This window comes from Emydura macquarii, unplaced genomic scaffold (genome assembly GCF_026122565.2).
Source record: "Emydura macquarii macquarii isolate MOO-44397 ecotype Brisbane River unplaced genomic scaffold, CSIRO-AGI_Emac_v2 contig_1253, whole genome shotgun sequence".
Taxonomy (NCBI): Eukaryota; Metazoa; Chordata; order Testudines; family Chelidae; genus Emydura; species Emydura macquarii.
This window is the reverse complement of record NW_027131390.1, coordinates 24,484,115-24,509,177: the sequence shown is the minus strand read 5'-3', so window position 1 is coordinate 24,509,177 and position 25,063 is coordinate 24,484,115. Positions and strand designations below refer to the sequence as shown.

The 25,063-nt window shown below is 40.7% G+C and overlaps 1 protein-coding gene and 1 long non-coding RNA gene across 2 annotated transcripts in view; one reads left to right on the top strand and one right to left on the bottom strand.

Moving 5' to 3' along the window:
- The window catches only part of SH3BGRL (SH3 domain binding glutamate rich protein like), a 44,991-nt gene extending 28,461 nt beyond the window's left edge, over positions 1-16,530 (bottom strand). The window contains exon 1 of the mRNA XM_067548363.1: positions 16,323-16,530. Coding sequence (XP_067404464.1) covers positions 16,323-16,367 — 45 coding nt within the window. The 5' untranslated portion in view covers positions 16,368-16,530. The remainder of the gene's footprint in view (positions 1-16,322) is intronic.
- A 3,652-nt stretch (positions 16,531-20,182) lies between these two features.
- LOC137153974 (uncharacterized) lies at positions 20,183-23,500 on the top strand. Its single transcript, XR_010919985.1, has 4 exons — positions 20,183-20,268; positions 21,222-21,408; positions 21,584-21,660; positions 23,249-23,500. It is a non-coding gene; the product is annotated as an uncharacterized lncRNA (long non-coding RNA).
- Positions 23,501-25,063: the final 1,563 nt, after the last annotated feature.

The following is a 25,063-nucleotide window of genomic DNA, read 5'->3' as shown; positions in this document are numbered from 1 at the left end:
TTGAGGTACAGTGCACATGGGGCCCCATCAGTTACAACTCTAAACATATATTCCTTCATGTACCAAGAGATAAACTTTTTGTCATGCAGATAATGACAGCAGTGCCTGATAGGACTGTTATAGTGTAGTGTCTAGAGACGTCAAAAAATATTTTCAGGGATCTAAATGCAGAGCTTTAAATATTATTTTTAAATATATATTTTAGGTTTATGGTGCAGACATTTGTTCTCAGGATGGTAGCTCACACAATATATCTGGTCCCTCGGTGATTTCATACCCACACAATAATGGAAAGTGAGGAGTTAAAACCCTAACTGAAGCCATAATAGAGACTTAAATCCACAAAAGTAAGGTTTGTTAACAGTTACTGCTGCAGAGAACACTAAATATCATTACACACACACACACACACACACACACACACACACACACACACACACACACACACACACACACACACACACCCTTTTTGTAGCAAATGTAGCAGTCTAAACATGTTTGAGGGTGAAAACAAGAAATGTAATTAAACGTTTCAAACCACGAACATATTGGTTCGTGAGGACTGTTGAAAGCTGCTGTACCCACATTTGCCTTGTCTTTCAAGTAAGAATCTGTGCATGACAGATATTGGATTATACACCTTTCATCACACTAGCCGCATAATTTAAACACGTGACCTTTTAAGGGTTGTAATGGGCAGTGGGGCAGGAGGAAGAGATACCACGTGGTCATGGACATCAATAAGACTTACAAATTTCAGAAGTCCCCAGTATTCTCCTAAGGTCTAATGATATCTTTTTGTTTGGCTCATATCACATTACCAAGGACTTTATATTTATGTTGTGGGAGGGAGGCTGAAGTGCAGTCAGAAAGGTGCCAGGCCAATGTAAAACAATTCACAAAAGTTTTATAGACCTTAATTGAGGAATTAACAAGCAAAAGTTAGAGTAAAGCACGAAAAAATAGCTTCCAGACTGTGTAACTTCCCCCTGGGGTTATATAGCCAACTGTTTCTAAACATTCACCTTCTCCTTTTTCTAGCCAGATACAATGATTAAGAACTAATTCATGCAGAGAAAACAAACATGTCCCTTGCGCTATTTATGTGGGTTAGAACTTCAATTCAGCATTATACAATCCAAGCACTGTGCAGCAAAGAGGGATAGCCAATAGGTGGGAGACGCCATTCTGTGCAACATGAGCCCATCTAAAATCCACATCATTTTACATATAAACGTATGCATTCTGTGCTATGTTTATCACCACAATGAACCAGGGATTTCAAGTATCATCTTGTGAAACAAGACTGGCAGCATCAGCTCTTCCTTCCACACCTCCCATTTTGTGACTCCTGCAAACCACCTCACCAGGACCAGTGTGTGATTAGGCTGAACTTTATACTTCAGTTTAGCCTATTGTTTCTTAGTACCAATCAACGATTGTTTGAGAAGCCTGGGTGTTTCCAAATGTCAACATGAAGTAATGAAATCTAACTACCCCTGTGGTAAGAATGCAGGAGCAATGCTCATCCCTGATGGATGAGGGGCTCACCCCAGCTTTAGTTTCCTCTCCCCTTGCACAGGTGACTAAAAGCAAGATTATAAACTGAATGCTTGGCAGATAGAGAGTGGAAAGACTGCCCGTGGAATGGTCCACAAGCTTTGGGGGAGTTTTCTGTGAGTAGGTTTTTGTTTTGCTTGTGTTAAAGGGACAGCATTCACCTTAAAAAAAAAAAAACAGTGCACACTCCTGTCTGAATATATTTACTTTCTGTTATTACAAGTAACCCCTAAAATTGCTAACGCTGATGGATTAAAGTTACTTTCTCCTTCCACTGTTTATTTTGTGCATTTGACAGCAACTTGTATACAGTCATTGTCACACTTCTTCCTCTACATGCAGTCACCTCTCCGGATTGTGTTCCCCCCCCCCCCCCACACACGGCTTATGGGCGAGCTCTGCAAGGGTTACTGAAATGCAAAACAAAACTACCCTTTGTATTTCAATTACTGAAAAGGTTTTTATTCTTATTAGTTTTTATAAAGATTGTCAGAGTTTGTCTATGTCAGTTTAGACCAGAATCCAAACAAATACTGTCAGATTGCCAAACCATGCATTCCAGCATATGTGTTCTGCCTTTTTGCCAGAGCAGAGCAGCACCCAAACTTACCATGGTCATAAACACAAATTACTCCCTTACAGCATGAAAGAGCCTGGCCCCTGACACTCTCATAAATCAGCTGAACAACATTTGACTTTTACAAACCTGAAAGCTGCCTTTGTCTGGTCCAGAACTAACACAGAGGATTATAGACTCTTATCTTAGTTATCCATTAACAAATACAGCCAGCAGAAGAATATGAACCCATCATGTCCACACTTTCCAGCTGTCCTTGTGTTACACACCCATAGGTCTACTTCAATTTTGGCTATGTGTATTTTATTTTACTTATTTTTAAAGCACTTCCTGTCACAGCATCTAAGTACAATATCACATTACATTAAGAACAAATTATGCCAGCTCCGCACAAAACTACCATAATTGCTGAGAGTCAGAATATATGAAGCCATCAGAATGCCAGGAACAACATAGACATTTAAGCAAATAAACACACGATGCTTTGAAGACAGCCATGCTCCCAAGGCTGCCAAGGAGAACGAGTTGGCAAGTCAGGCGCTGGGCCCACAGCGGAAATAGCTTTGCCAGAAGCCGTGAGAGCTCAATTCCAGGTACTGACTGCAAGAACACCCCAGCCAGTCTGAACTGCCAGTGCAGGATGTAAGATAAGCAAGAAAGGCAGGGGTTCCAGGAGTAGTCCCTTAATAGAATTCGCGAAAGCACTTTAGCCATACATAAAGGAAACCTGTTGCACCAACCTCCTCTTAATTTTTCCACTCTTTCATCACTTGGTTCTTAGACTTTGTCGTCTGTTGCCTCGTTTAAAACCAGGCACAGCGAATTGCACTACACTCTTCATCTCTAAGTCTTTGTACTGCATTTCAGATTTTATCATGGTCAAATATTTCTGATTATTATTCTGTGGGAGGTGCCATGGTCTGGAGGAATAAATGCTGATGGTCAGGAAGTTCGGAGTTCTAGGACTGACTCTCATCTAGTGACTCAGTATCCAATCTAGGCTAAAGACCCTCTTTCATGCCTCCGTTACCCCCCTTTCCCCCGCCGCCATCTTCTAAAATAAGCATAATAGTTAAATACCTCACAAGGGGGTTGCAAGGCTTAAGCAGTGAATGTTATATGGGAGAGGCAATGAAGTCTAATGGAGTGACCACCTCTACCACCCATAGATTTCCTGTGTGATTTTGAACAAGTCACTTAGGACTATATTCACAAAGTGATTTAGGTGCAGTGATGGTGAGTATTGCTGTGACTAGCTTTTAGGCACCTGGTAGCCTAGTGAATTCACAATCCTGAGTTAAGCACCCAGGCTCCCTATATAATGTCTGGGAAAGTCAGGCACCTAAGAATGCGGTTCACAAAAGCCAGCACATTAGGCGACGGGCCACTTAAGCTAGCCAACAGCAGATCCCCATCCCCCACCCTCAAAGGACTTAGGCACCTAAAGCAGGGCTAGAGGGAGGTGCCTCTCTCTGCTGCAGACCATCAGCTGGCAACCCTCTCCTGTAGCCAGGCACCTAAAGTTGTTTCCTGCAAGAACGACAGCAGTCCCTGCCAAACGAAAAGGTCAAGGGGGAAGGCATTGGTGTGAAGTTAGGTGTGCTCTGAGAAGACCTACTGGATTGGGTCCTGCAGACGAGACAGGTAGGCCCATGCCTGGTTTCACCTGGTGTGAGGATCACTCTGGGGCTTAGCAGGTGTGAGATAGGTGCCCAGGTGCCTAGACCAAGACAGCAGTGCTCATGCTCAGGGGCAGACACGTAGGTGCAGAGGGATTTTAGGCACCCCAGGGTGCAAGAAAGATTTTTTGGGACATGACAAAAATTAAGGTTTAGATATTCAAAAGTGCTCAGCACCCAGCAGCTACTATTGAGAACAATGGGAGTGACTTAGGTGCTGTGCACTAGTGAAAACCCAGCCACTTTATTTACATGCTTAAGTGAAAACTCAATTTCTGAAAATTGGGCTCAGATTATGGCTGTCAAACACTTTTCATTCAAACTCATGTTTTCAGTGAGTTAAAGATTATTTCTCTCTTTCCATACATTTACATTCTACAGGGGACTCCAAGAAAGTTCTTAGATTGAATGTGAGCCTATGAAAAATTGGCAGCAGCTAAAATCCAGGAGAGGGTTAACTGCCATAATATTGGAACCATAGTAAAATCATAGGTGTAGGTCAAATTCATTCCACTATGGAATTTCAGTTTCCACGGACTGCCCAGCGATGGCTGTCACATCCTTGAGAAGCAGCTGGAGCAGTCAGCCTTAAATCAGGGGTCTCCAAAAAAGACAGACAGTAGAAGGCTATGGTTTAGGTTTATTTATTGGAAACAGCTGCAAAGAATTTGGTATTTGCCAGTGACTTTACATTGGTGATGATGAGCTTGTATTCGGGGGACAAAGCAGAAAGAAAGGTTTGACGTTTGTTTGTTTGGTTTTTGTGGACAGGATGGAAGAAAATAACTTTGCTATGGTTAACAATTGAGCTAAAAATATAACCAAGTTTCTTACAAGGCTCTTGTGGTTTGTAAGAAAAAGGGTATTTTTAGAGCCAGTAAACACAGAGACTAAATGTTCTGTTAAGATTGAAAGATCTGCCATTTACAGTACTAATTTTTGCTTTACAGAACATATTTATATTTAACTCATCTTTAAAGGAGGAGATGTAATATAACTTGTACAAACCTAATGTAAATCAGACTGCTACTGATCTATGTTACTTTCCATCTTTAATGCATTCATATTTTATAAGACTTAAAACAATGTCTTCAATATTTAAAAGTCACCAATTTTTCTCTATAAATAAATATCCAGAAAAGAATGCTACTTTTTATTTTTTTTAAACAAAGATACAGGACTAACTCAATGTAAAGATGAAAACAATACAAAGTCACTCTGGACAAAATCAATATGGTTGAAACTTCAAGTCCAGGACAGCCAACCCTAGCATTCAAAAATCCTGATGATTTTTTTTTTTTAATTTTCTTTTATTTGTCTTCTGGGTTTTGAACCTGTAGGATACAGTCAGCTCACATTTCAAGCTTTTTCTTTTATAACCATGAAGGCTAGAAAACCTTATTTTCTTTTAAATGAAAACAAAGATTCTTATGAAATACCATGACTCCAGGAACTGGGGCTTTAAGAAAAACACCAAATTGCATTACGACTTGTGACAGCTGGCAACACAACAAGTTTTAGAATAACTATTTTCTATAGCCACAGGCATATGGCCAATTCCTGCTTGCCCTAGTCACACAGGGCCAGACTCTGAGTTCCTTTTTCCCTTTGAAATACTTGACCCACAAGCAGCTCCCCTGAAGTCACTAATTGCATGAATAAGGCAAGCAGAATTTGGCTTGTACAGAACAATTGTCCTCACCAGCAATGCAAGAGCAGTGGTCTCTCATCCATTTCCATCATTTTCTTCCTGCATCTACTCATGTTAACTTCTACCCTGTCCTGAATAACATGCCATTATTGATGACCCAGGGTAGCAAACTGCAGACAAGATCAAGGGCAATACAGCAATCTGAGGGTCACTTCTGAAGCTCCCCTCTCACCTCTTTATAGACCATGCTCTTCACTTTTTGAATACGTTATTACTTGTTTTTCTCCCAGTCCCCACAGTATTAAAAATTATTATGTATTTCACATGCATAAGCTAAGCCACATAAGTGAGTTCTGCATTTTGTTCTCAAAGAACTACGCCCCACAGCCACTCTTATTCCTTGCAGAAGTGAATTCTACAGTCATGAGCCAGCAGCCAAGAAAACTGAGTCACCCATGCTCACAAGTCTCACCCTGCTATTTGACTCTACTAGTAGCACAAAGTGCTGGCTGTCTAGGACTTTCCTTGCTGCTAATTATGGTCCTAAAACATCATTTTCTTTGGCACGTGATGCCCAAATGTTCAATACACTCCCTTCTCCATTTCCACAGGTGTTACTTGTTAGAAGAAACGTACATCGCAATGGCTTTATGGAGTTTGTTTGATCTTCACACAGCATGTACACACACACAAACTTCAGTCCTCTGTGCGTAATACACAGACATCTGCCTGCTAACTACTGAGCAAGCTACCATGATAAAAGAAAAAGAAAAAACGACTCAAGTACAAAGGTTGTATATGAATTTACGCCCCCAAACTTCTTGCGTATCTGCCACATAGGGCAGAAAGGTAATTCCAGAATATAATCAGAACTTTCAATACTTATTAACAAGAAGTGAATCACACACTCTCAGAGTAGCTTGTTCTCCATATAAGTGACTAGAAATAAATGTTGCCTCTATTTCCTATCTGGAAAAATCTGTGTTCATTCTTCCTGAAGAAACAAACTGACCTCAGCTTCACTGCTATCCAAGCCAGGAGAGAAAGTTTGAATTTTCCTATTATATTTAATCTGTTCCCCTACATGCATTTGTAGTTCTGTGGTCACATTGTCTAGTGTCCTAGCCTACAATACGTATGTAGCAATGGTAAGTATAAATCAATGGCATGATGAAGTCCTGCATACCACTAGTGAAAATCTGGCCCCACTGAGTCAATGGCAAAATTCCCATTGACTTCAGTGGGTGCTCATCCCCAGGGGTATAATGCAGCCTGGAAACTATCAAATGCATAAAAATGTGGCATTAAGTGAAAACAATAAGTTATTTTTCCCTTGAGGTTGCTTGTTTTGTGTTTCCAGGAGGCTTCTGCCTTTTGACTTATGTTTAAGGCAATGGATGTTTTCACTAAACCTACTGTATTGTCTAGGTCTGATATCTGAATGTGATATACACTCACAACCTCTGTTAATGATGCACATGTGACTGAGCCCAATCTCTATGTCTGATGCAGTCTGGGTCATCAGATGTGTCCATCTTAGACCTTTTATTTTAGAGTGAAAAGAATAAAAATGCATAAAATGAAGGTGTCCATGTAATGGTTTTGTTTCTGGTCAGCTCTTCTCTGTATGACAAGCAGCCTTTTAATTTCTCTAATTTCAGCCATGTTTAAAGCAACTGGTGGAAACACTTCCTCCCATCCAAGATCAAAGGAGAGAGAACTTTGAAATTTCAGTTTTGTAGGTGGACAGCTAGATTCCAGTCATCTAGCAGCATTATCACCAATGTTAGACATGGAGGATGCAGCCCTTGGATCTAGATCAGCTGTACTCTATGCAAGACCCAGGTGTTGGAGCAAATGCAAAATTATACTTCCTTTGCACGGTCCCAATCCTGGAATCAACCTGGAACCACTTTGTAACTTGGTTCAGTGTGGAAACACCTGAGGTTTCTATGAGTCATACCGGCTAGGAACAGCCTCTCAGAGGCCATAACACCAGGGAATAGCAAGATTGTAGTATTTTCACTTTTCTCCCAGCAAAACTGTCTATGCTAGATGTTGTGAGAAGGATAGCATAGGGCCTGCTAATTCTATGGCTTAGATTCCACCATATTGCAGGAAGACTCACCTGGACAGCTAGATCTGCTGTCTAGCTCCTTGGGGTCATAACTGAAGCCAGGATCCTGGCTCCTAAGGGTTAGTAATGCACCATAATTGTAGAACAAAAGCTCTAAAGATCAATCTGCCTTTTGGATTATGTAGATCAAATCAATTTCTTCTGAGATTTAAGTTTTGAGGGTCTTTTGACCCATCCATTCCTAGGGTAGACCACCTGAAAATGCCAAGGTCAGGGCAGGCTGCAAAAGAACAGCAGATTCTCCCAGCACTGGTGGGTGACACTGAAGTCAGACTTCTCAACCAGCCACAAACAGTGCTTCTGATTCCCCACACTGGTTATCAAGAAGCTAAAACAAAAATATACACAGCCTCCTTTACTGCATTTCAGTCTCTGGCTCCCAATCAGCCACTAGGTCCAGTAAAGAGATCAGTTATTTAAAACTCTATGCTCTTTACCAAAAAGGCTCTCCTCACCCCAAAGTGTCAATCACAGCACCAGATCAATGTAAGTTTAGATCTTATCCAAAATACCATGCTGCCAGCCAATCCTTTAGTAACTAAAACTAAAGGAAAGAAAAACTATAGGATTAAATGATTAAAGCAATCACATACATACAAATGATTGGAAAGTCCATATAGTTTAGGTTTCCAGTAGATTTGTGGAGTTTGCAGGCTTGTACAGTCCCTCTGGTGTACATCCAGTACCTAGATGGGTCTCAGTCCTTTGATTCACAGTTTCAGTTGCAGATCCAGTTGATCCAGAGGCAGGTGAAGACTGATTGAAGACTGAACAACTGAAGACAAAATGGATGGGGCAGCTGCCTTTTATGTCCCTTTGCCTTTGCCATGCTGCTTGTGGAATTTTACAGGAATAAGATGGAGTCCAGGGTCACATGAGTAAGTCCTTGTGTCTCATCAGGTGTATCCCTTGCTTCTGGGCCCATCCTACCTGCGAGTTTCCTTAATGGGCCATTAAGCAGGCTAGTGCTGCAGCCATCCTTTCTGGGATGTCGCCCAGAAACACAGCACAAGTACGGATACATCAAACATATACCTAACTTCCAACAGAAATATGACACATGCACATAAACAATATCATCATACTTAGCAAATAACAACCTTTCTAACATGGCCTATCTCATATGAATATTTTAATTTTGAAATATTGATGTTAAATAATACCATCAATGGTTCCCCTAATTCAGCCAGGGTTACAGGTCTAATATATAAGTAACTTCCACATGTTAGTGAAAAAAATAGAATCATCACCCCTTAGTCTTGCTCTCAGCTCCAGAATGGAGCTGCAGTTGTTGGGATGGAAACCAGGAGGAGATTATTATTAACTTTGTTATTTTCTATTGCTGGTTCCTAAGATACAGTGAATAAGTACAGTCAATGGCTCTTTCCACTCCCCACCTCCACCCCATTTTCCTCCTCTGCTGCATCACAAAGCCATAGGTGGAATTTGTAAAAGAAAAGAAGAAAGTGAGATCTGCAACATTACTGTGGAACTAGTGAATCTGAGGGGACAAAAAGCAAAGAGACTAAGTTTGATTCATTACAGGAGAATTTAGTCATCTGCAGAAAATGGAATAAAAAGCAAAAAGCATTTTTGCCTCCATATGTTCTATAAAATCCAACTTCCAGCTAGAATTCTCCTAAAAAAGTCAGCGCCACACAGCTAATTAGAATTTTAGGCAAGTTTAATAGGTGTCAAGAAAATGTTTAATCTGTATGGCACATTGTAAATATCCTGTGGAACTAGTGTCTTTCTTGGTTCTTCTCAAGCCAACATGTTGCGTATGAACCATTTTAACTTGGATCACCACCACAGTTTTATCAGTGTGGCTAGCCACCTCACTTTAAGTAAAAGAACTCCATTAAAACCAAAATCTTCTGACGGCCTTTTAAAAGCATCATCACACCCATTTCTTGCAGAGTAAAGTGTTTCTTGCAAGAAGACCTCTGAATGATGGTATCAAGAGTAATCAATTCCACCTGTATTTTCTGCATTCCTAACTTTTCTCACCATGGAAGAGTATGCCCAAAAATTTTTCAAGGAAACTTAGCTCCTGTGAACATTTCTACTGTGGCTCTAAGCACAGCAAAGAGCCACATTTGGGGTGTACCTGGTAGAAAAATGTCATTTTTCTTAAGTTTCAGGAGAGTATCATATTGCATAAAAATACTCTTATCACATTTGAGAGAGTAAAAGACTTAAATTGTCCTCCTTTAAGTTTTCTGATGGTTGAAACCATTATTCCTTCTACTTGTAATTTACTTATTACATATAAAAATAGAAGCTTTTTGAGTTCTCCAAGTTGTCAAGTTAACTACATACATATAGCTGCCAAGCAATTTTTTTAAAAAACATTTAAAAATTGCTTCTAAGCAAAGAAATATCTGTCAAGTTTCAGCCTTACTGAATTTTTACAAAGACATAAAGCCATACTGAAAGGTAGTGTTTCTAATGTTAATATTTACAGTCCCTGAACTTTTCCAGCACAGGAACCCCAATTCAGAAAAGCATCCCTATTCAGGATAGCACTTAAGCATGCATTGAAGTCCCACTTCAGTCCTTGATACCAGGCATGCTCTGAAATGGCAGTCCTGAACTGGAATGGCGGTAAGCACGTGGCAGTAAGACCTTTCCTGAATCAGGGCTGAGGTGCATTCGGTGTACCCAAGACTTCTTGGTATGACCACAACTCCTTCCTGCTTTACTCTTAGCTGAAGGTAACAGATGAGTACCAGCAGTGGAGTCCTACAGCCTTTTTTAAGCCTTCCCTTTTAGATGTTCCTGTCTCTGCCCAAAATATTGGTGCCCACACCTCAAACTGGACTAAAGCCAGTGTTGCAAACAACACTCTTGAGTCTACAGCTTCATGTTTAAGTATAAACAAATAATGTAACAGTTCTATATGTTCTAGAGAATTTAATTTTCCAGCTCACTGACTAATTCAGCCATCTAGGAAAGCAACACTGACTATGAGTTGAAGCTAGACAAATTTAGTCTGGAAATAAGGCATACATTTTTAAACAGTGAAAGCAATTACCATAGGAACAATTTACCAAGGGTTGTGGTGGATTCACTTACACTTTTTAAATCAAGATTGGGTTTGGCTTTTTTAAATCTGGTCTAGGAATTATTTGGGGGAAGTTTTCTGGTCTGTGCTGGAGGTCAGGCAAAATGATTATAATGGTTCCTTCTAGTCTCAGAATCTATAAAAAGCCATCAATGAACTAGACAATGATCCTGGAAAAAGAGCAGTAACCTCGTAAGTCTGTGGTAAAGATAAACATCCTTGCTGTAATCAGAGTCAAAGCCTTGAATCTCCCACCTAAAATACAGGGAGACATTTCTGCTAGCTCTATGTTTTCCTTACACTGCTAGTCTCAATCATGATTCTCTCCCCCACCATTACTCCCCCCCAAAAAAGGAAAAGGAAAAAAAAAAAACGAGAAATTGGGACAAGCAACATAATAAATTGCTAGACCAACCTTGCATGCAGTCCTAGTTTTGGCACCCTCCACCCTTATTCACGTGTGCAGGTCCACTAACTTCTGTGAGAGTTTGGCAAGTGTAAATAATGCTTCAGTCAATGACTCGGGGAAAATAAATGTATTTGCTTTAAATCTGCAAATATTTATTAATAAAATAAATAAATACTTAGCACTTATATGCCAACGTATGGATCAGAGCTTACAAAGTGCAGAGCATCTACTTTTAACTGACGTCAGAGGGAGTTAAGACCAGTCAGTTCCTTGCAGGATTGGGCCCTACTTCATCAAAGCACTGTGCAAATAGGAAGTATTCATAATATACCCTGCAAAGCAGGCATTTCCCATAGTTATACACAGTATATAAATACTCTGAACAAAAAGCCCTTTCAACCTTAACTCTGGAACATAATTCCCCATATCTGTGTACATATTCTCATGTGCTTAATAAATCCTTTCTATTTAAGAACAATAGAATGTCTGCCACTGTGGTTTTTATTTAAATTTGCTGTGATTAGCTTTTGCAACAACTGCAATCAGCTGAATCCTTCGAATTCTGCTGAAAATCTGAATGTGATGGTTCAAATCATTCTATCAAGGGTTTAGAAGAATTTCTTTAAAAGAGAGAGAGAGAGTGACCGCGAGCGCGCGCGCCCCAGGTTAACCATTCAGACATGTTCATGTAACATTTCATTTTCTGCCATCTAAAAGCACTTCTTTAGAATAATTAATATTATTCTATCCAGAGAGACATTCAGCATGGAGCTATTAACAATATAAAGGAATACTTCATGCAGATGTTGTTTACAGAAGATGTGCTGCAAACTCAGTACTGTGGCCATTAAAAAGTTACTGCTCAATCATATTATAACATGTTGTATAAGTTAAATCCAATATAAATATTATTTTCAAAATGAATGATTATTCTTAAACTACACATACATCTGATTTCCCCTCAAAATTATGCAGTTCAACAAAAGCCTCCACCAGATTAGTCAGAGTATGACTAAAAATAAAACGAGATGTCTACCAGTATTTCCTTCTTCCTATCATTTGGCAGTACTGATTTGTACTAAACCCACAAAGCAGAAAAGAAGATATAAACTGTTCAGATAGGGATGCTTCATCTAATTAAGGCTTTTGGAATTAAAAGTTTCAGTGAGTGCTATTCAGCCTTGTCCACACCAGTGCATTCCGGTTTTGCTTCCAGCATTGTAACTCAAAGGATGCCTGTGAAACACTATACATCCTCTTCTATTGACACATCAGTTTGGGACAGTACTTCAGGTTTGTCACCCAAAAAGAATAGCTCTGATGTGGGTATCTTCCCCCGATCCTCTAGTGAAGACGAATGCAAAGAATTCATTTATCATCTCCACCATGGTCTTGTCTGCCATGAGCGCTCCTTTAATACGTTTGTCATCTAGTGTCTCCACTGCCTATTTGGCACGCTTCTTGCTTCTGATATACTTAACAACTTAACAATATTTTACGGTTAATTTTTGCATCTTTAGCAAGTTGGTTCTCCAATTCTTTCCTGGCCTGCTACTTCTATACTTTTTTATTTGACAAAGTTTGTATTCCTTCCTATTTTCCGCATTAGCATCTACTTCCAAATTTTATAGAATGTCTTTGCACCTTTAATGGCCTCTATTACTCTGCTGTTTAGCCACAGTAGCATTCATTTAGTCCTCTGTCTTTTTTGATTTGGTTTATACATTAAAGTCTAAGCCTCTATTATGGTGTTTTTAAGTAGTCTCCATGCTCCTTGCAGGCCCTTTAGCCTTGGGACTGCTCTTTTTAATTTCAGTCTAACTAGCATCCTCATTCTTGTGTAGTTCCCTCTTTTCAACATAAATGTTACTGTGATATGATTTTAGTATCTTCCCCCTTACAACAATGCTACATTTAATTACATTATAGTCACTATTACAGAGCAGTTCAGCTACAATTACCAGTAGGACCAGATCCTGTGCTCCACTTAGGAGTAAATCAAGAATTGCCTCTCCCCTTGTGGGTTCCGTAACCAGCTCCAAGAATCAGGCGTTTATGATGTCTGTTTATTTTCATCTCTGTATCATGCCTTGAGGTGACATTTACCCAGTCAACATGAGGAAAGCTGAAATCACCCATTATTATTGCATTTTTCTAACATCTCTTAGCATTTCACAATTACAATCATCATCCTGGTCAGGTGTTCAGTAGAATACTCCTACTGCTGTAGTCTCTTTACTCAAGCATGGAATTTCTATCCATAGAGATTCTACAATACAGTTTTATTCATTTAAGATTCTCACCTTATTTGAGTCTATACTTTTTTTTTTTTTTTAATTTTTATTTTTTTTTAAAAACAAACAGAGTGCCAACCCCCCACCAGTGCATCCTACTGTGGCATTCCTACTGATTTTGTACCCTGGTATTACTGTGTCCCACTGAATATCCTCATTCCACCAAGTTCTATGATGCCTGTTATATCAATATCTTCATTTAATGCCAGGCACTCTAGTTCACCCATCTTAGTATTTAGATTTCTACTATTCGTATATAATCCATGGAACCAGAGAGGAAAAATTCAGTGGAACAGGAACGTTTTATTTCCCCACATACTGTATATCTTGGATAGTCCTCCTCTGAAAATGATTTCCATCTAGCTTGACAGCACTGCAGACTGAACTACACTGCCCAACAATGACAAGGAAAGATCACAGTAGCGCATTGATTTAGTTTCATTGCCTTTTGACCTCCGTATAAGACTGCAAAAATCACTAAGGCCAGCTCTACAGTACAGACTTTTGTGCAAAATAGCTATGTTAGTCAAGGATGTGATGAGCTGTGATTTATGACTAATACAGCTGTGCCAGCAAAAGTCCCTTGTGTAGGTGCAGTTATAGGAGAACAACTGTGGTTTTGCTGGGGGGGGGGGGGGGAGGGAGGAGACACGCAGGAGGGAGCTGGAATAAGCCATACCAGCAACAGGTTTGCCTGTATAAACTGTGTCCACTGTATAAACTGTGCTTTGCCAGTAGAGGATACCGGTAGAGATTCCTAGTGTAGATCTGATCTAAGTGTGCTGGTGATTTTTGTGAAGCCCACTATGCTCTGGATTGAGACAGACCATCCTTTATATAGGCCATCAAAACAGAGTCAGTTGTCCACATCTTTTAGTCACTACCAGCTTGAGGAAGATTTGAACCAGTAACTACGCATCCCTAGGCACAAAAAATGTTGTGATTTTTTTTTTAAACTATGTTTGTTTCCAATTGATCAAAGCATAGAACAAGTTCAGTGTGCAAGACACAAAATTCAGTGTTTACATAGTGGTACAGCAATAAACTCTAACCACTACATCAGCTGCCAAACAAATTTCTATCATCATCAATCACTTGGCATAACAGAAATAAAGTCATCGAAACAGAACACTGACATGATCTAATTGTCTCTAGCTATTGGAATAAACATTGTGGTTTGCCTAAACATTCCAGCAGCAGGGGGCTGCCTGTGAAAATGTGCTATTCCACTGAAATTCTTTAAGAACAGTATTTGGGAGTGAGTGAGGGAAGATCAGATTAAAAGCCACGCAGCAAATTCCTAAATCGCAAAGGAAACAAATGTTTTCTTTTCAGTGACTAGCAACAGCAAACAGGACACTTTCAAGCACAGGCTGCTCCTCCCATTTAGAACAAGACCTGAGCTGGTCTGCACATTTTTCTTTAATTATTAATCAAGCATGCTGTATTGCAGAGTGGTGAGTGAGGTGGCTCTTGCTTAGAAGTGGACCTGCCTGCAGGCACAGTTTTCCTCACTTATAAATAACTGTGCTTATCCTGAGGGAGAAACTGGAATGTGGCAGAAAAGGGGAAACGAGTATTCCATTTCATGGCCAGAATAAAAACACAAACCAACTGTCTGATCCCCCTCGCTCCTCAAGTCTCATACAGAGTTTATAATGCTTAAAAAGACTTAGAAGCTCCACCATGATTACATTACAGGAATTTCAGCAATGCATAACTGCTGCTGGACTGATTAAGAAGTAGATACTTGGATTTCCTAGGGAGATTGAGAGAAGAAAAGGGGGAAATATTGCTAAATGTATATAATTTTATCTCTTTAAGAAACAAGTAAAAAAGCCAAACCCTTTAGATTCTCTCTCCATAAACTAGAAAAATAAGTTAGTCTCTTTTAGGTGCAAAGCATTTAGCTTTAGGAAGTAAAAGCACTTTCAGAAAACAAGGAAATCAACCTCCCCCATGGCCTTTTTCCAGGTGTAAAACATGAGCTGTGCTGCCTCTGGCCTGGGGCTTGTGAGGAGAGGTCCAGTGAGATGGGTGAGGAGACAAACATGGGTTAGTGGCTTGGAGGTTAGAGAAACAGGAAGCAAGTATTTACCCCATATCAGACCTCAGCTTTCCCAACTCTGGCTCTCATAGAAGGTGAGAAACACACACTTGCACATTTATCATAGCCACTATTCAGGTTTCATCCTCATTATCATGTTTCCAGATGAGCAGCTTGAAGTAGCTGTTAGTATGTATTAAAATATCCAGAGCACTTTCAGCAATAGCTTCATCTCTCTCTCTCTCTCACACACACACACACACACGGAAGCCACTTGTGTAATTGTGTTTCCTCTTTCACTGACTCATTTAGACTGCAAGTCCAAGGATCTCTCTAGAAGAGGGGGGAAAAAACCCAGTGCAAGCGACAAGAGAGAAAAGAACTCCGGCATCACAGAGACCCAGGATCATCTCGGGCAGCAGAAATTGAGCAATTCCCCTTCACACGTAGGGCCAAACCCCGGCCCCCATTGAAGCCAATCCGAGCTGTGCTGTGGGTTTCTCGTGGTTTGGCCCGCCCCCCTGCAGACAGATGTGTAACCCTCTCCTCCCCCGCAGACAGATGTGTAAAACCCCTTCCTCCCCGCCCTCGCAGACAGATGTTTATTTTTAACCCCCTCCTCCCCCGCAGACAGATGTTTATTTTAACTCCCTCCCCCCCCACCCCTGCAGACAGATGTGTAAGACCCCCTTCCTCCCTCCTCCTGCAGACAGATGTGTAATCCGGGCTCACATCCACGGGCACAACCCCGCCAGCTGAAAACGTCCCCAAAACTTCCCTCAGTGCCCTCCCCCGCGCGCTGCACAGGGGCAGGCGCCTCTGCACAGGGGAGCGAGGAGGGATTTCGCTTGATGAAAATGTTGCAACTTCGCGCGGGGCGGCGCGCGGGGCTCCCCCTTACCGCCGTGGAGCCGGAGGAGGAGGCGATGTAGACTCGGATGACCATCCTGACGGAGAGCAGCAGCAGCGACGGGGGACGCGGCGCCTCGTGCTGGGTGTGCGCGGCCGGACTCGGACTCGGAGCTGGAGCTAAGCGGCGCAGAGGCAGAGCGCAGGCGGGCGGGGCCGTCCCAGGCACTCACTCACTCACTCAGGCCTGGGGGAGGGGCCTCTCAGCCCCGCCTACCCGCGCCGTGCCCAAAGCGGCACTCTGCCAGGAGTTGCGTCCGAGGTTGCACTGAGCATGCGCACACCAGTTGACGTGCGCCTGCTCAGTGACATTTGCTGAAGCCGCGGCGCTGCCCTCACTCGGGATCAGATCCTGCTGCTCGCTCTTTAGTGGGGCTGGAAGGGGGCACGTTGGGGGCGGGGCGAGCAGGGGGCGGAATTTTACTGGCCGGGGGGGTCAAGAAGCAGCTGGAGGCAGGGGCAGGAGAGGGACAAAATGTAGCCTGGGGCAGAGGTGCTGCCCGCCGGCGGCAGAGGGTGAAACCCCAGCACGAGGAAGGAGGGGCAGGGGGGTGATGGTTACCCCCTGGGATAAGCCGCTGCCCTGTTTGCAAAACTACGGGGGAGGGAGGATTTTTTTGTGTCCCCGCTCACGTTGTATGTTTCGGCAGCGGCTTCCCAGGGCTGGGTTCTTAGGGGCACAGGCATCCCATGCCTGGCAGCGCCTCAATATCGGCTGTAAGTTGCGGAGGTGGTACCGGACCCTTGAGTCACTGAAACATTCACCCCCTCACAAACTCTGTGTCACGCACCTTGAGTATTCAAAAGGATCCCTTATCAGTTGCTATGTCTGCATAAGGGTTCACAAATGTGTCTTATCTGTTGTGATTCCCTGAATTGCACTCCCTTCCTTCTCATCCATTGTAAGTATAGTGTTGCTCCTGTTAAAAGGTTATTTTTATTAGGCTAATTACTCTTACCACTTCATCATTTACCTTTGTTAGCATTGTGTGGATCCATGTCATCATAGACTCATAGACTGTAAGGTCAGAAGGGACCAATATGATCATCTAGTCTGACTTCCTGCACAAGGCAGGCTGGGGAACCTCACTCATCCACTCCTGTAATAGACCTCTGAGCTATGACTCTGTTATTAAAGTCCTCAAATCATGGTTTAAAGACTTTAGGGTACAGAGACTCCACCAGCAAGTGAGCCATGCCCTATGCTACAGAGGAAGATGAAAAACCTCCAGAACCTTTGCCAATCTGCCTTGGGGAGAAATTCCTTCCCAACCCCAAATATGGCGATCAGTTAAACCCTGAGCATGTGGGCAAGACTCACCAGCCAGACACACAAGAAAGGATTCTCTGTAATAACTCAGAACCCACCCCATCTAACATCCCTTCACAGGCCATTGGCATCTTTACCACCAGTAGTCAAAGATCAGTCAATTGCCAAATTAGGCTGTCCCATCATACCATCCCCTCTATAAATGTATCAAACTTTTGAAGCCAGCTGGGTTTTTTGCCCCCACTGCACCCCTTGGAAGGCTATTCCAGAACTTCACTCCTCTGATGGTTAGAAACCTTCATCTAATTCAAATCTAAATTTCCTGATGGCCAGTTTATATCCATTAGTTCTTATGCCACATTGGCGCTAAATTTAAATAATTCCTCTCCTTCCCTGTTATTTATCCCTCTGATGTATTTATAGAGAGCAATCATATCTCCCCTCAACCTTCTTTTGATTAGGCTAAACAAGCCAAGCTTCTTGAGTCATTGTGCTATTTATTTTTTATTTTAACAGCAAATACTCATTTGTGTGGCTTCAGGACTGATTTCCTAGTCTGGTGTCAAACCTTTGTTTGCATTTGCTCCACCAATGAGGATTGCCTTTTGCAACCATTATTTTGCCTCTGACTCCAGCAGCCCTTTTCACGTTGTTTTTTCACATGTCGTTGCTTGTGTGTAGAACTTGATTCTCAAATATACAATAAGGGAAGTATAATATTGTAACTGTGTGGAATATGAATAACCATTTACAATATTACTGATATCAATATTACAGAATTGCAATAAATACCATATAAAATATGCCATGCAAAGTATGGATTGAAAAGTCATGATTCACTAAGATAGATAAGCACGTTTTACATACATAAGCATGTATGTATCAGCTTTGTATTATGAGTCCTAAATATGCATGGTATACTTGTATTTCAAACTTGTGCTGTGTTTCTGCATGACACCCCCATACAGGATGGCAGTAGCATTTAGCCTGCTTGACAGCTCATCCAGTGAACTAAACTGTGCAATTAATCCAGTGAAAGAAGCCAGGGACTACAACTCATGAGTCAACAGAACACGTAGGAACATGCCATTGGCTGTAGGACTCTGAGCTTTTTCATGCCATGTGCTGTATGGCTATGTCTGGGACAAAGGAAATAAAGTCTCACGGCAAAAAGAATAAAAAAAGACAGCTGTACCACCTGCATTTTGTCTTCATTCCTGGTTTCTACCTCTGGATCCACAGTTCTGGAAGAATCTACTCTCCTTTTGCAGCCTGCGCTGACCCTGGCATTTTTAGGTGGCTACCCTAGGCACAAATGGGTCACAACTATCTCATAAACATCCTTCTATAGGGCAAAAATCTTCTGTACTTTTTGCTGAACAAAAGAACGACCATAGTGGGTCAGATCAATGGTCTATCGAGCGCTGTATACTGTCTTCTGACAGTGGCCAATGCCAGGTGTTTCAGAGAGAAAAAATAGAACAGGCAATCATCAAGTGATCCATCCCCTGTTGTCCACTCCAAGCATCTGGCAACCACAAGTTTGGCAACATCCAGAACATGGGGTTGCATCCCTGGCCATCTTGGCTAATAGCCATTGACGGACCTATTGTGAGGAACTTATCTGATTCTTTTTTGAACCCAGTTATAGTTTTAGCCTTCACAACGTAATGAACACACATCTACAACCCCAAGATAGCTTGACAACCACAAGAATTCAAAAATCAGGAGTTATAGACCCCCAAGTCATGAAATTATAAAAAAAGAACACATGATATGGGTTCCTTTTATGTGCCTCTTTGATGATGAACCAGCCTTTACGGTGTGGTAGGCCCTGGTCCACAAAAGCATAGTTTTCTATACGGTTGTCATAGTTCATACTAAGCATGCCATGTAAGATATCTAATAAAAGGTCATAATCTGCTAAAACCCATTGGGCTGACAAAATATGTGTATCATTAGCGTGAATCTAGTTATAAAACTTTTGCTGTTTAGATGTTACAAATTAGGCTGCAAGTTTAACAACCTTTTCTACAAGGGCGGTGAGGTCAATGCCCAGGAAGGTGTTCACAGACTATTATCCTGCAAGAGAGTTCTAACTGTGATCAGAGAATCTACAATTCAGTGACTGTTGCACAAGCACCATATAGGGCAATAATCAACCTTGTGAGTCAGCAGAGTCCACCTGAACATGCTTAATAGCCACATGGTCAAAAGATATAAAATAAGGGACAGAGGCACTTGCCTTGGCCTTTCTCCTCCTCCCAACCTATGCTGAAACTGAAAGGTACAGAGACTGCAACAAGATACTGGACCCAAGGCTCAGAAAGAGGCTTGTGCATTGAAAACAATAACATCTACTGGGATGAGAAAAATGCTTAATGTAGATGCTGCCTAGTGTTACTTAGAATTGTGCAGTGAGATAAGTATTCTGCCATAGGCACTTATTCTTCAGCACTGTGCACCCTTCAATCAATGACCTTCACACAAACTGTATGGTTACGTTCTGCTTTTTAAACCTTTTCCATGCCTCTGATCATTATGATACTGAGATGTGTATGTTATATGGGTTTCTTTATTTCAGATTCTTCAGAATTGCAGAAAATTGTTATCTCCAAAAGAGCTGTACTAGGCAAAAAATGAACTGTGATCAACATCAGTATGGCAGGTAAGGACAGGGTTTCAATATATATTCTCTTGTTTTCCAAATACATTATACATTATCTTCAAACAACCCTGCATGTGTTTATTTTAAATTAACATTTTTTGCTGTTATATTTCCTGTCCTGATTTACTGTGACTGTATTTGGTTAAAATCTTATAGGTGATCTAATTATTTAGAATGACATTTGATCTCTATTGATCTAATACAGCCAGATTTTGTAAGACACAAATACTTCGAGCTTTTGCACATAGCTCAGATTTACTTATGTCTCTCTTGTAATTGGCCTAATAATGATGCATTGTAGATGTTGGTTTACCCTGCTTATATGTCTGCAATGTACAGTCATACCTATTACATGAAGTCTGATTATTATATGGATAGATAATACATGTTTGCAGTAATGTACATGTTAACATTGTGAAATGTTTTCTTCTGTGAATAATACTTAGGAAAACCATTTGAGTAAAAAATTGCATAGGTTTTGGCATATAAGGTGAGTAACACATATCCTGAAGGAATGGATAAAGGAGGCTGACTTAATCTGCATCTGCAAAATATTCTTTGCAAGGCAATAAATAATTTTTTTCATGTAATACACATACATATGACAATGGAATCTTCAGCATATAAATGATGGAAAATCTCCTTTGCCACCTATGTAAGCGATGCAACAGGCGTATTTGTCGATTACATGACAACTAAGTATGCATTATAAATATTACCCAGAAACCTTATAATGTAGCTTTATTTCTCAAGTATGTTATCCAGTGTATCCAACAACAATCCATATATGTTCACTGAGCAATGATTTTGAGTTTTAAAAAAACATTCAACATCAAATTCTCACCTGATAGTGAAATTCCTTTAAATGAATATGCCTTATAATGAATCAAAGACTTTGAAAATAACTGACATTAGGTTAACTGTAACATGTCTCCATCTTCTCTGATAATCAGTGGAACACCTTTCCATTCTGCAAAAGGAAGAAAGGTTGCAGTTGTGCACACCATGAAACAAGCCCAACAGCTCTTTGAACAGTATCATGACAGTGCACAAGGTGAACATCAGGGAGTACACAAAACAAGAGTTGCGCTGACTTCAAGATACTATTGGCCAAGGATGACAAACGACATCACAGATTGGGTATGTAAAGTAATTAAATTAAATCCTGAAGTATGTAATTTACAATTTAATACAAATTTGAAATGTACAGTGCAAAGAATGATATTTATACATTTGGTGTGAAAATGTAAACTCCCCTCCCTCGCAATAATATTTTCAGACAAGAAGGTTAATGTCATCATATTGTTCCGTCCAGACTAGGTTGCGTGATGTCTGCATTGCCAGAAAGTGGAAAAGGAATTAAATGTGGATACCACCTTGAAGAGCATAAAGGTACATTTTGTACTCTGAGACATCTACTATGTTTCTTCAGAAATTTCTTTTTCATCCTTTTCATTCTCAATGCATCATGAATGTTCTTAGTGCAGACAGCATATATGTGACATATTATTCACTTCCTTAAAAAGCAGTAACAAATCTTTGAAGGATATTGTCAGAGATAATTGTTGATCATTATCTATTTTTCTTATGGCTACACAATGAGGCCTTGAATTCGCAGCAGTGAGTGCAGTGCATACAAGTGGCACACCAGAGTGCAACAATGACCTTTATTGCTCCTTGAACTAGCATGGCATATTTCTTCAGGTTCATTCTTGTATCTTTATTTCCTATCCCTTTCTTATATTTGTTTTAGGTTTGTTTGTTTGTATTTTTTTCTTTATTTATTTTTCTTCTGTTTTTAAAAATGTACAATAGATTCTGACTGTGTGGCTGTTAAAACCACGACAGTGTTTAGTGTGCTAGCTACAGGCTTATTGAGAACATTCATTTAGAGAAATGCAAAGTCAGACAGTAACCTGTATCCCTGAAGTTGGCCCTGGGACTTGGTGGGAATGGATTTAATAGGGCCATTACCAGCAGCAAAGAAGGGATACCAGTATATAATGACAGACATGGATTAGTTTAAAAGACAGGTGGAAACATTTCCACTTTGAAATAAGTCAGCATATAAGGTGGCTAAGAAAATGTACAAAATTATTTTTCGATTTGGATGTCCACAGCACATATTGTCAGATTGCGGTTCTGAATTCAATAATAAGGTAAAAACTTCTTAGTGAGGTTATTTTTACTATTTCTTCAATCACACTATCAGGTCACAGATACCTGATGGTGAATATGGGCTTCATGTAACCTGATGGTGAACAGTGAGGGTTTTTTATATGTAGATTGTTGCAGAAAGTTTTTGTAATCACCCACCTTGTTTTTTGATAACACTGCTGTCAGTCAACCCAATCAGGGTGTCTTCAGACCCACCAAAAATAATCCCCAACATATGATTCCAGATACTAATACTAAAAGATGGGATGGTAAACCACAGTAAGTAAACATAACAGCAATAGTGATCAAGCAAAGGAACATTCTTTTGGACGGGTTTGAATGTAACTTTATGGCATAACTATTTTTCTCTATTTAACCTGGATATTTGTCAATAATTGGTAATAGAACGTAGCTTCACCAGCCCCCATACCCTATCCCACAAAACAATAGATTGTCTGAAAACACTAACAAATCCATCAAAAGGTAATTGTAGGGGGGGGGGAATTACAGTACTAAAGACAAGTAGAATGCACCATGCTAGAAGCTGCAACTTGCTTCTAAATGTTCAGTCAATGTATTGCATTGCAAATCTTTTTACCATAGCACATGATCAATGAACAATGATCATACCAATGCACTGTGATGCCCTTCTCCTTCTCCCACCTTTTTCATTATATATAATCTGTCTCAGTCAAGACTGTATGCTTTCTTTTTCTTAACAAAAGAATCAATAACCATTTGTTACAGAGCATTGTGGAAGTTGGTTGATGACACTGAGAATAATTAGAATTAATTTCTTGATGACATTTTATTTTCTTTGCAGTCTAATCCAAACGCGACAACCAGAATGTCACCCTTTTGACTACAGTATGGCTTTGAAGCATCGTTTCCAGACCAAGTCTCAGAGAATTACATTTTAAGTATATTGAAATACCATCAGTTTTCTTTTAAATGTCATTCTGTGCATCTTCATTTTATAAATGGACCTTCTCTGTTATTCTCTGTTATTTTGCAAAACTATCAAATTTCAGTGAACTCGGTAAAGAAGACTACAAAAAGTACAGCAAGAATTTGAAATCTAGAAAGGATGCTGGCACTGCACTGACTTTGAATAATATTTCTAAAGCACAAGAAAAACAACAAATACAATATGCTAGAAGAATGATTTCTAAATATGACAATAACATTTGAGCTTGTGGACTGTGTTATGTTACTGAATGCAAGAACGAGAACAAGAAAGGGAGGGTTGCTGCAACCAACCTGTCGTGGACTATACAAAGTTACCATTGTTGTGGGCAAAAGAGGTCAACTGGAAACCATTTCAGGGAAAGTTTTAGGATCTGTGTACAGTATCTCCCACTTAAAACCATTTAAAGACACTGCAACATTACGTGCTCAAAACAGACCTGAGGAAAACACTGAAATAAGAAATTGTTGTTGGGGATGTGACCCTTCCGTGCCTAGGGCAGCCATCTGAAAATGCCAAGGTCAGGGCAGGCTGTAAAAAGGGAGCAGATTCCCAGCACTGGTGGGGTGGCACCGAAGCCAGACTTCCCAGCCAGCCGCAAACTGTGCTTCTGATTCTCCCAAACCGGTTATCAAGAAGCCAGTACACTAATACACACAGCCCCCTTTACTGCATTCCAGTTTCCGGCTCCCAATCAGCCACTAGGTCCAGTAAAGAGACCAGTTGTTTAAACTCTATGATTTTTACTAAAAAGGTTCCCTCTGACGCCAAAGAGTCAGCCACAGTACCAGATCAATATAAGTTTGGATCTTACCCAAAATACCACGCTGCCAGCCAATCCTTTAGTAACTAAAACTTAAGGTTTATTATAAAAGGAAGAAACAAACCATTAGAAAAATGTCAAAGAGTCAAAGCAAATCAAATGCATACAAATGATTGAAAGTCCATATACATCAAGTTTCTGGGAGAATTGTGGAGTTTGCAGGCTTGTACAGTTCCTCTGGCATACATCCAGTATCTGGATGGGTCTTAGTCCTTCGGTTCAGTTGCAGCTGAATTGATCCAGAGGCAGGTTATGTGTCTGTAGCTGAACAGGAACAAAAAACAAAATGGATTCCCCAAGCCTCTGCCTTATATACCTCATGGCCCTGGCCATGCTGTTTGTGGAGTTTTACAGGAACTAAAATGGAATCCAGAGTCACATGGGCCAGTCCTGGTGCCTCATCAGGTATGCTGCCTGTGGAATTTCACAGGAACCAAAATGGAATCTAGAGTCACATGGGCAATTTGAAATGCTGATATATCAAACATATCCATAACTTCCATTTCACATATAACACATGAATATAAACATCATCATCTTACTTAGCACATCATAGCCTTTCTAACAGTACCTGACATGGCATATCTCACATGAATTATTATGATTTTGACATACTGATGTTAAACCATACACCAAACACCGCCTCCCGCCCTCCCCAATCCAACCAGTGTGACACCCCCAACGCGAGATTGGTGTAGAAGGGAGTAATCAGAGCTCCTGAATACACCTCAAGGGCCCCCCTTATCCAGCCAGTGTGACAGGGGACATTGGAAAAAAAACATCCTCAGAACATATTGGAAAAATAAGTGATGAAATATCTCACAAGCCTCATGACAGCAGAGTGATAA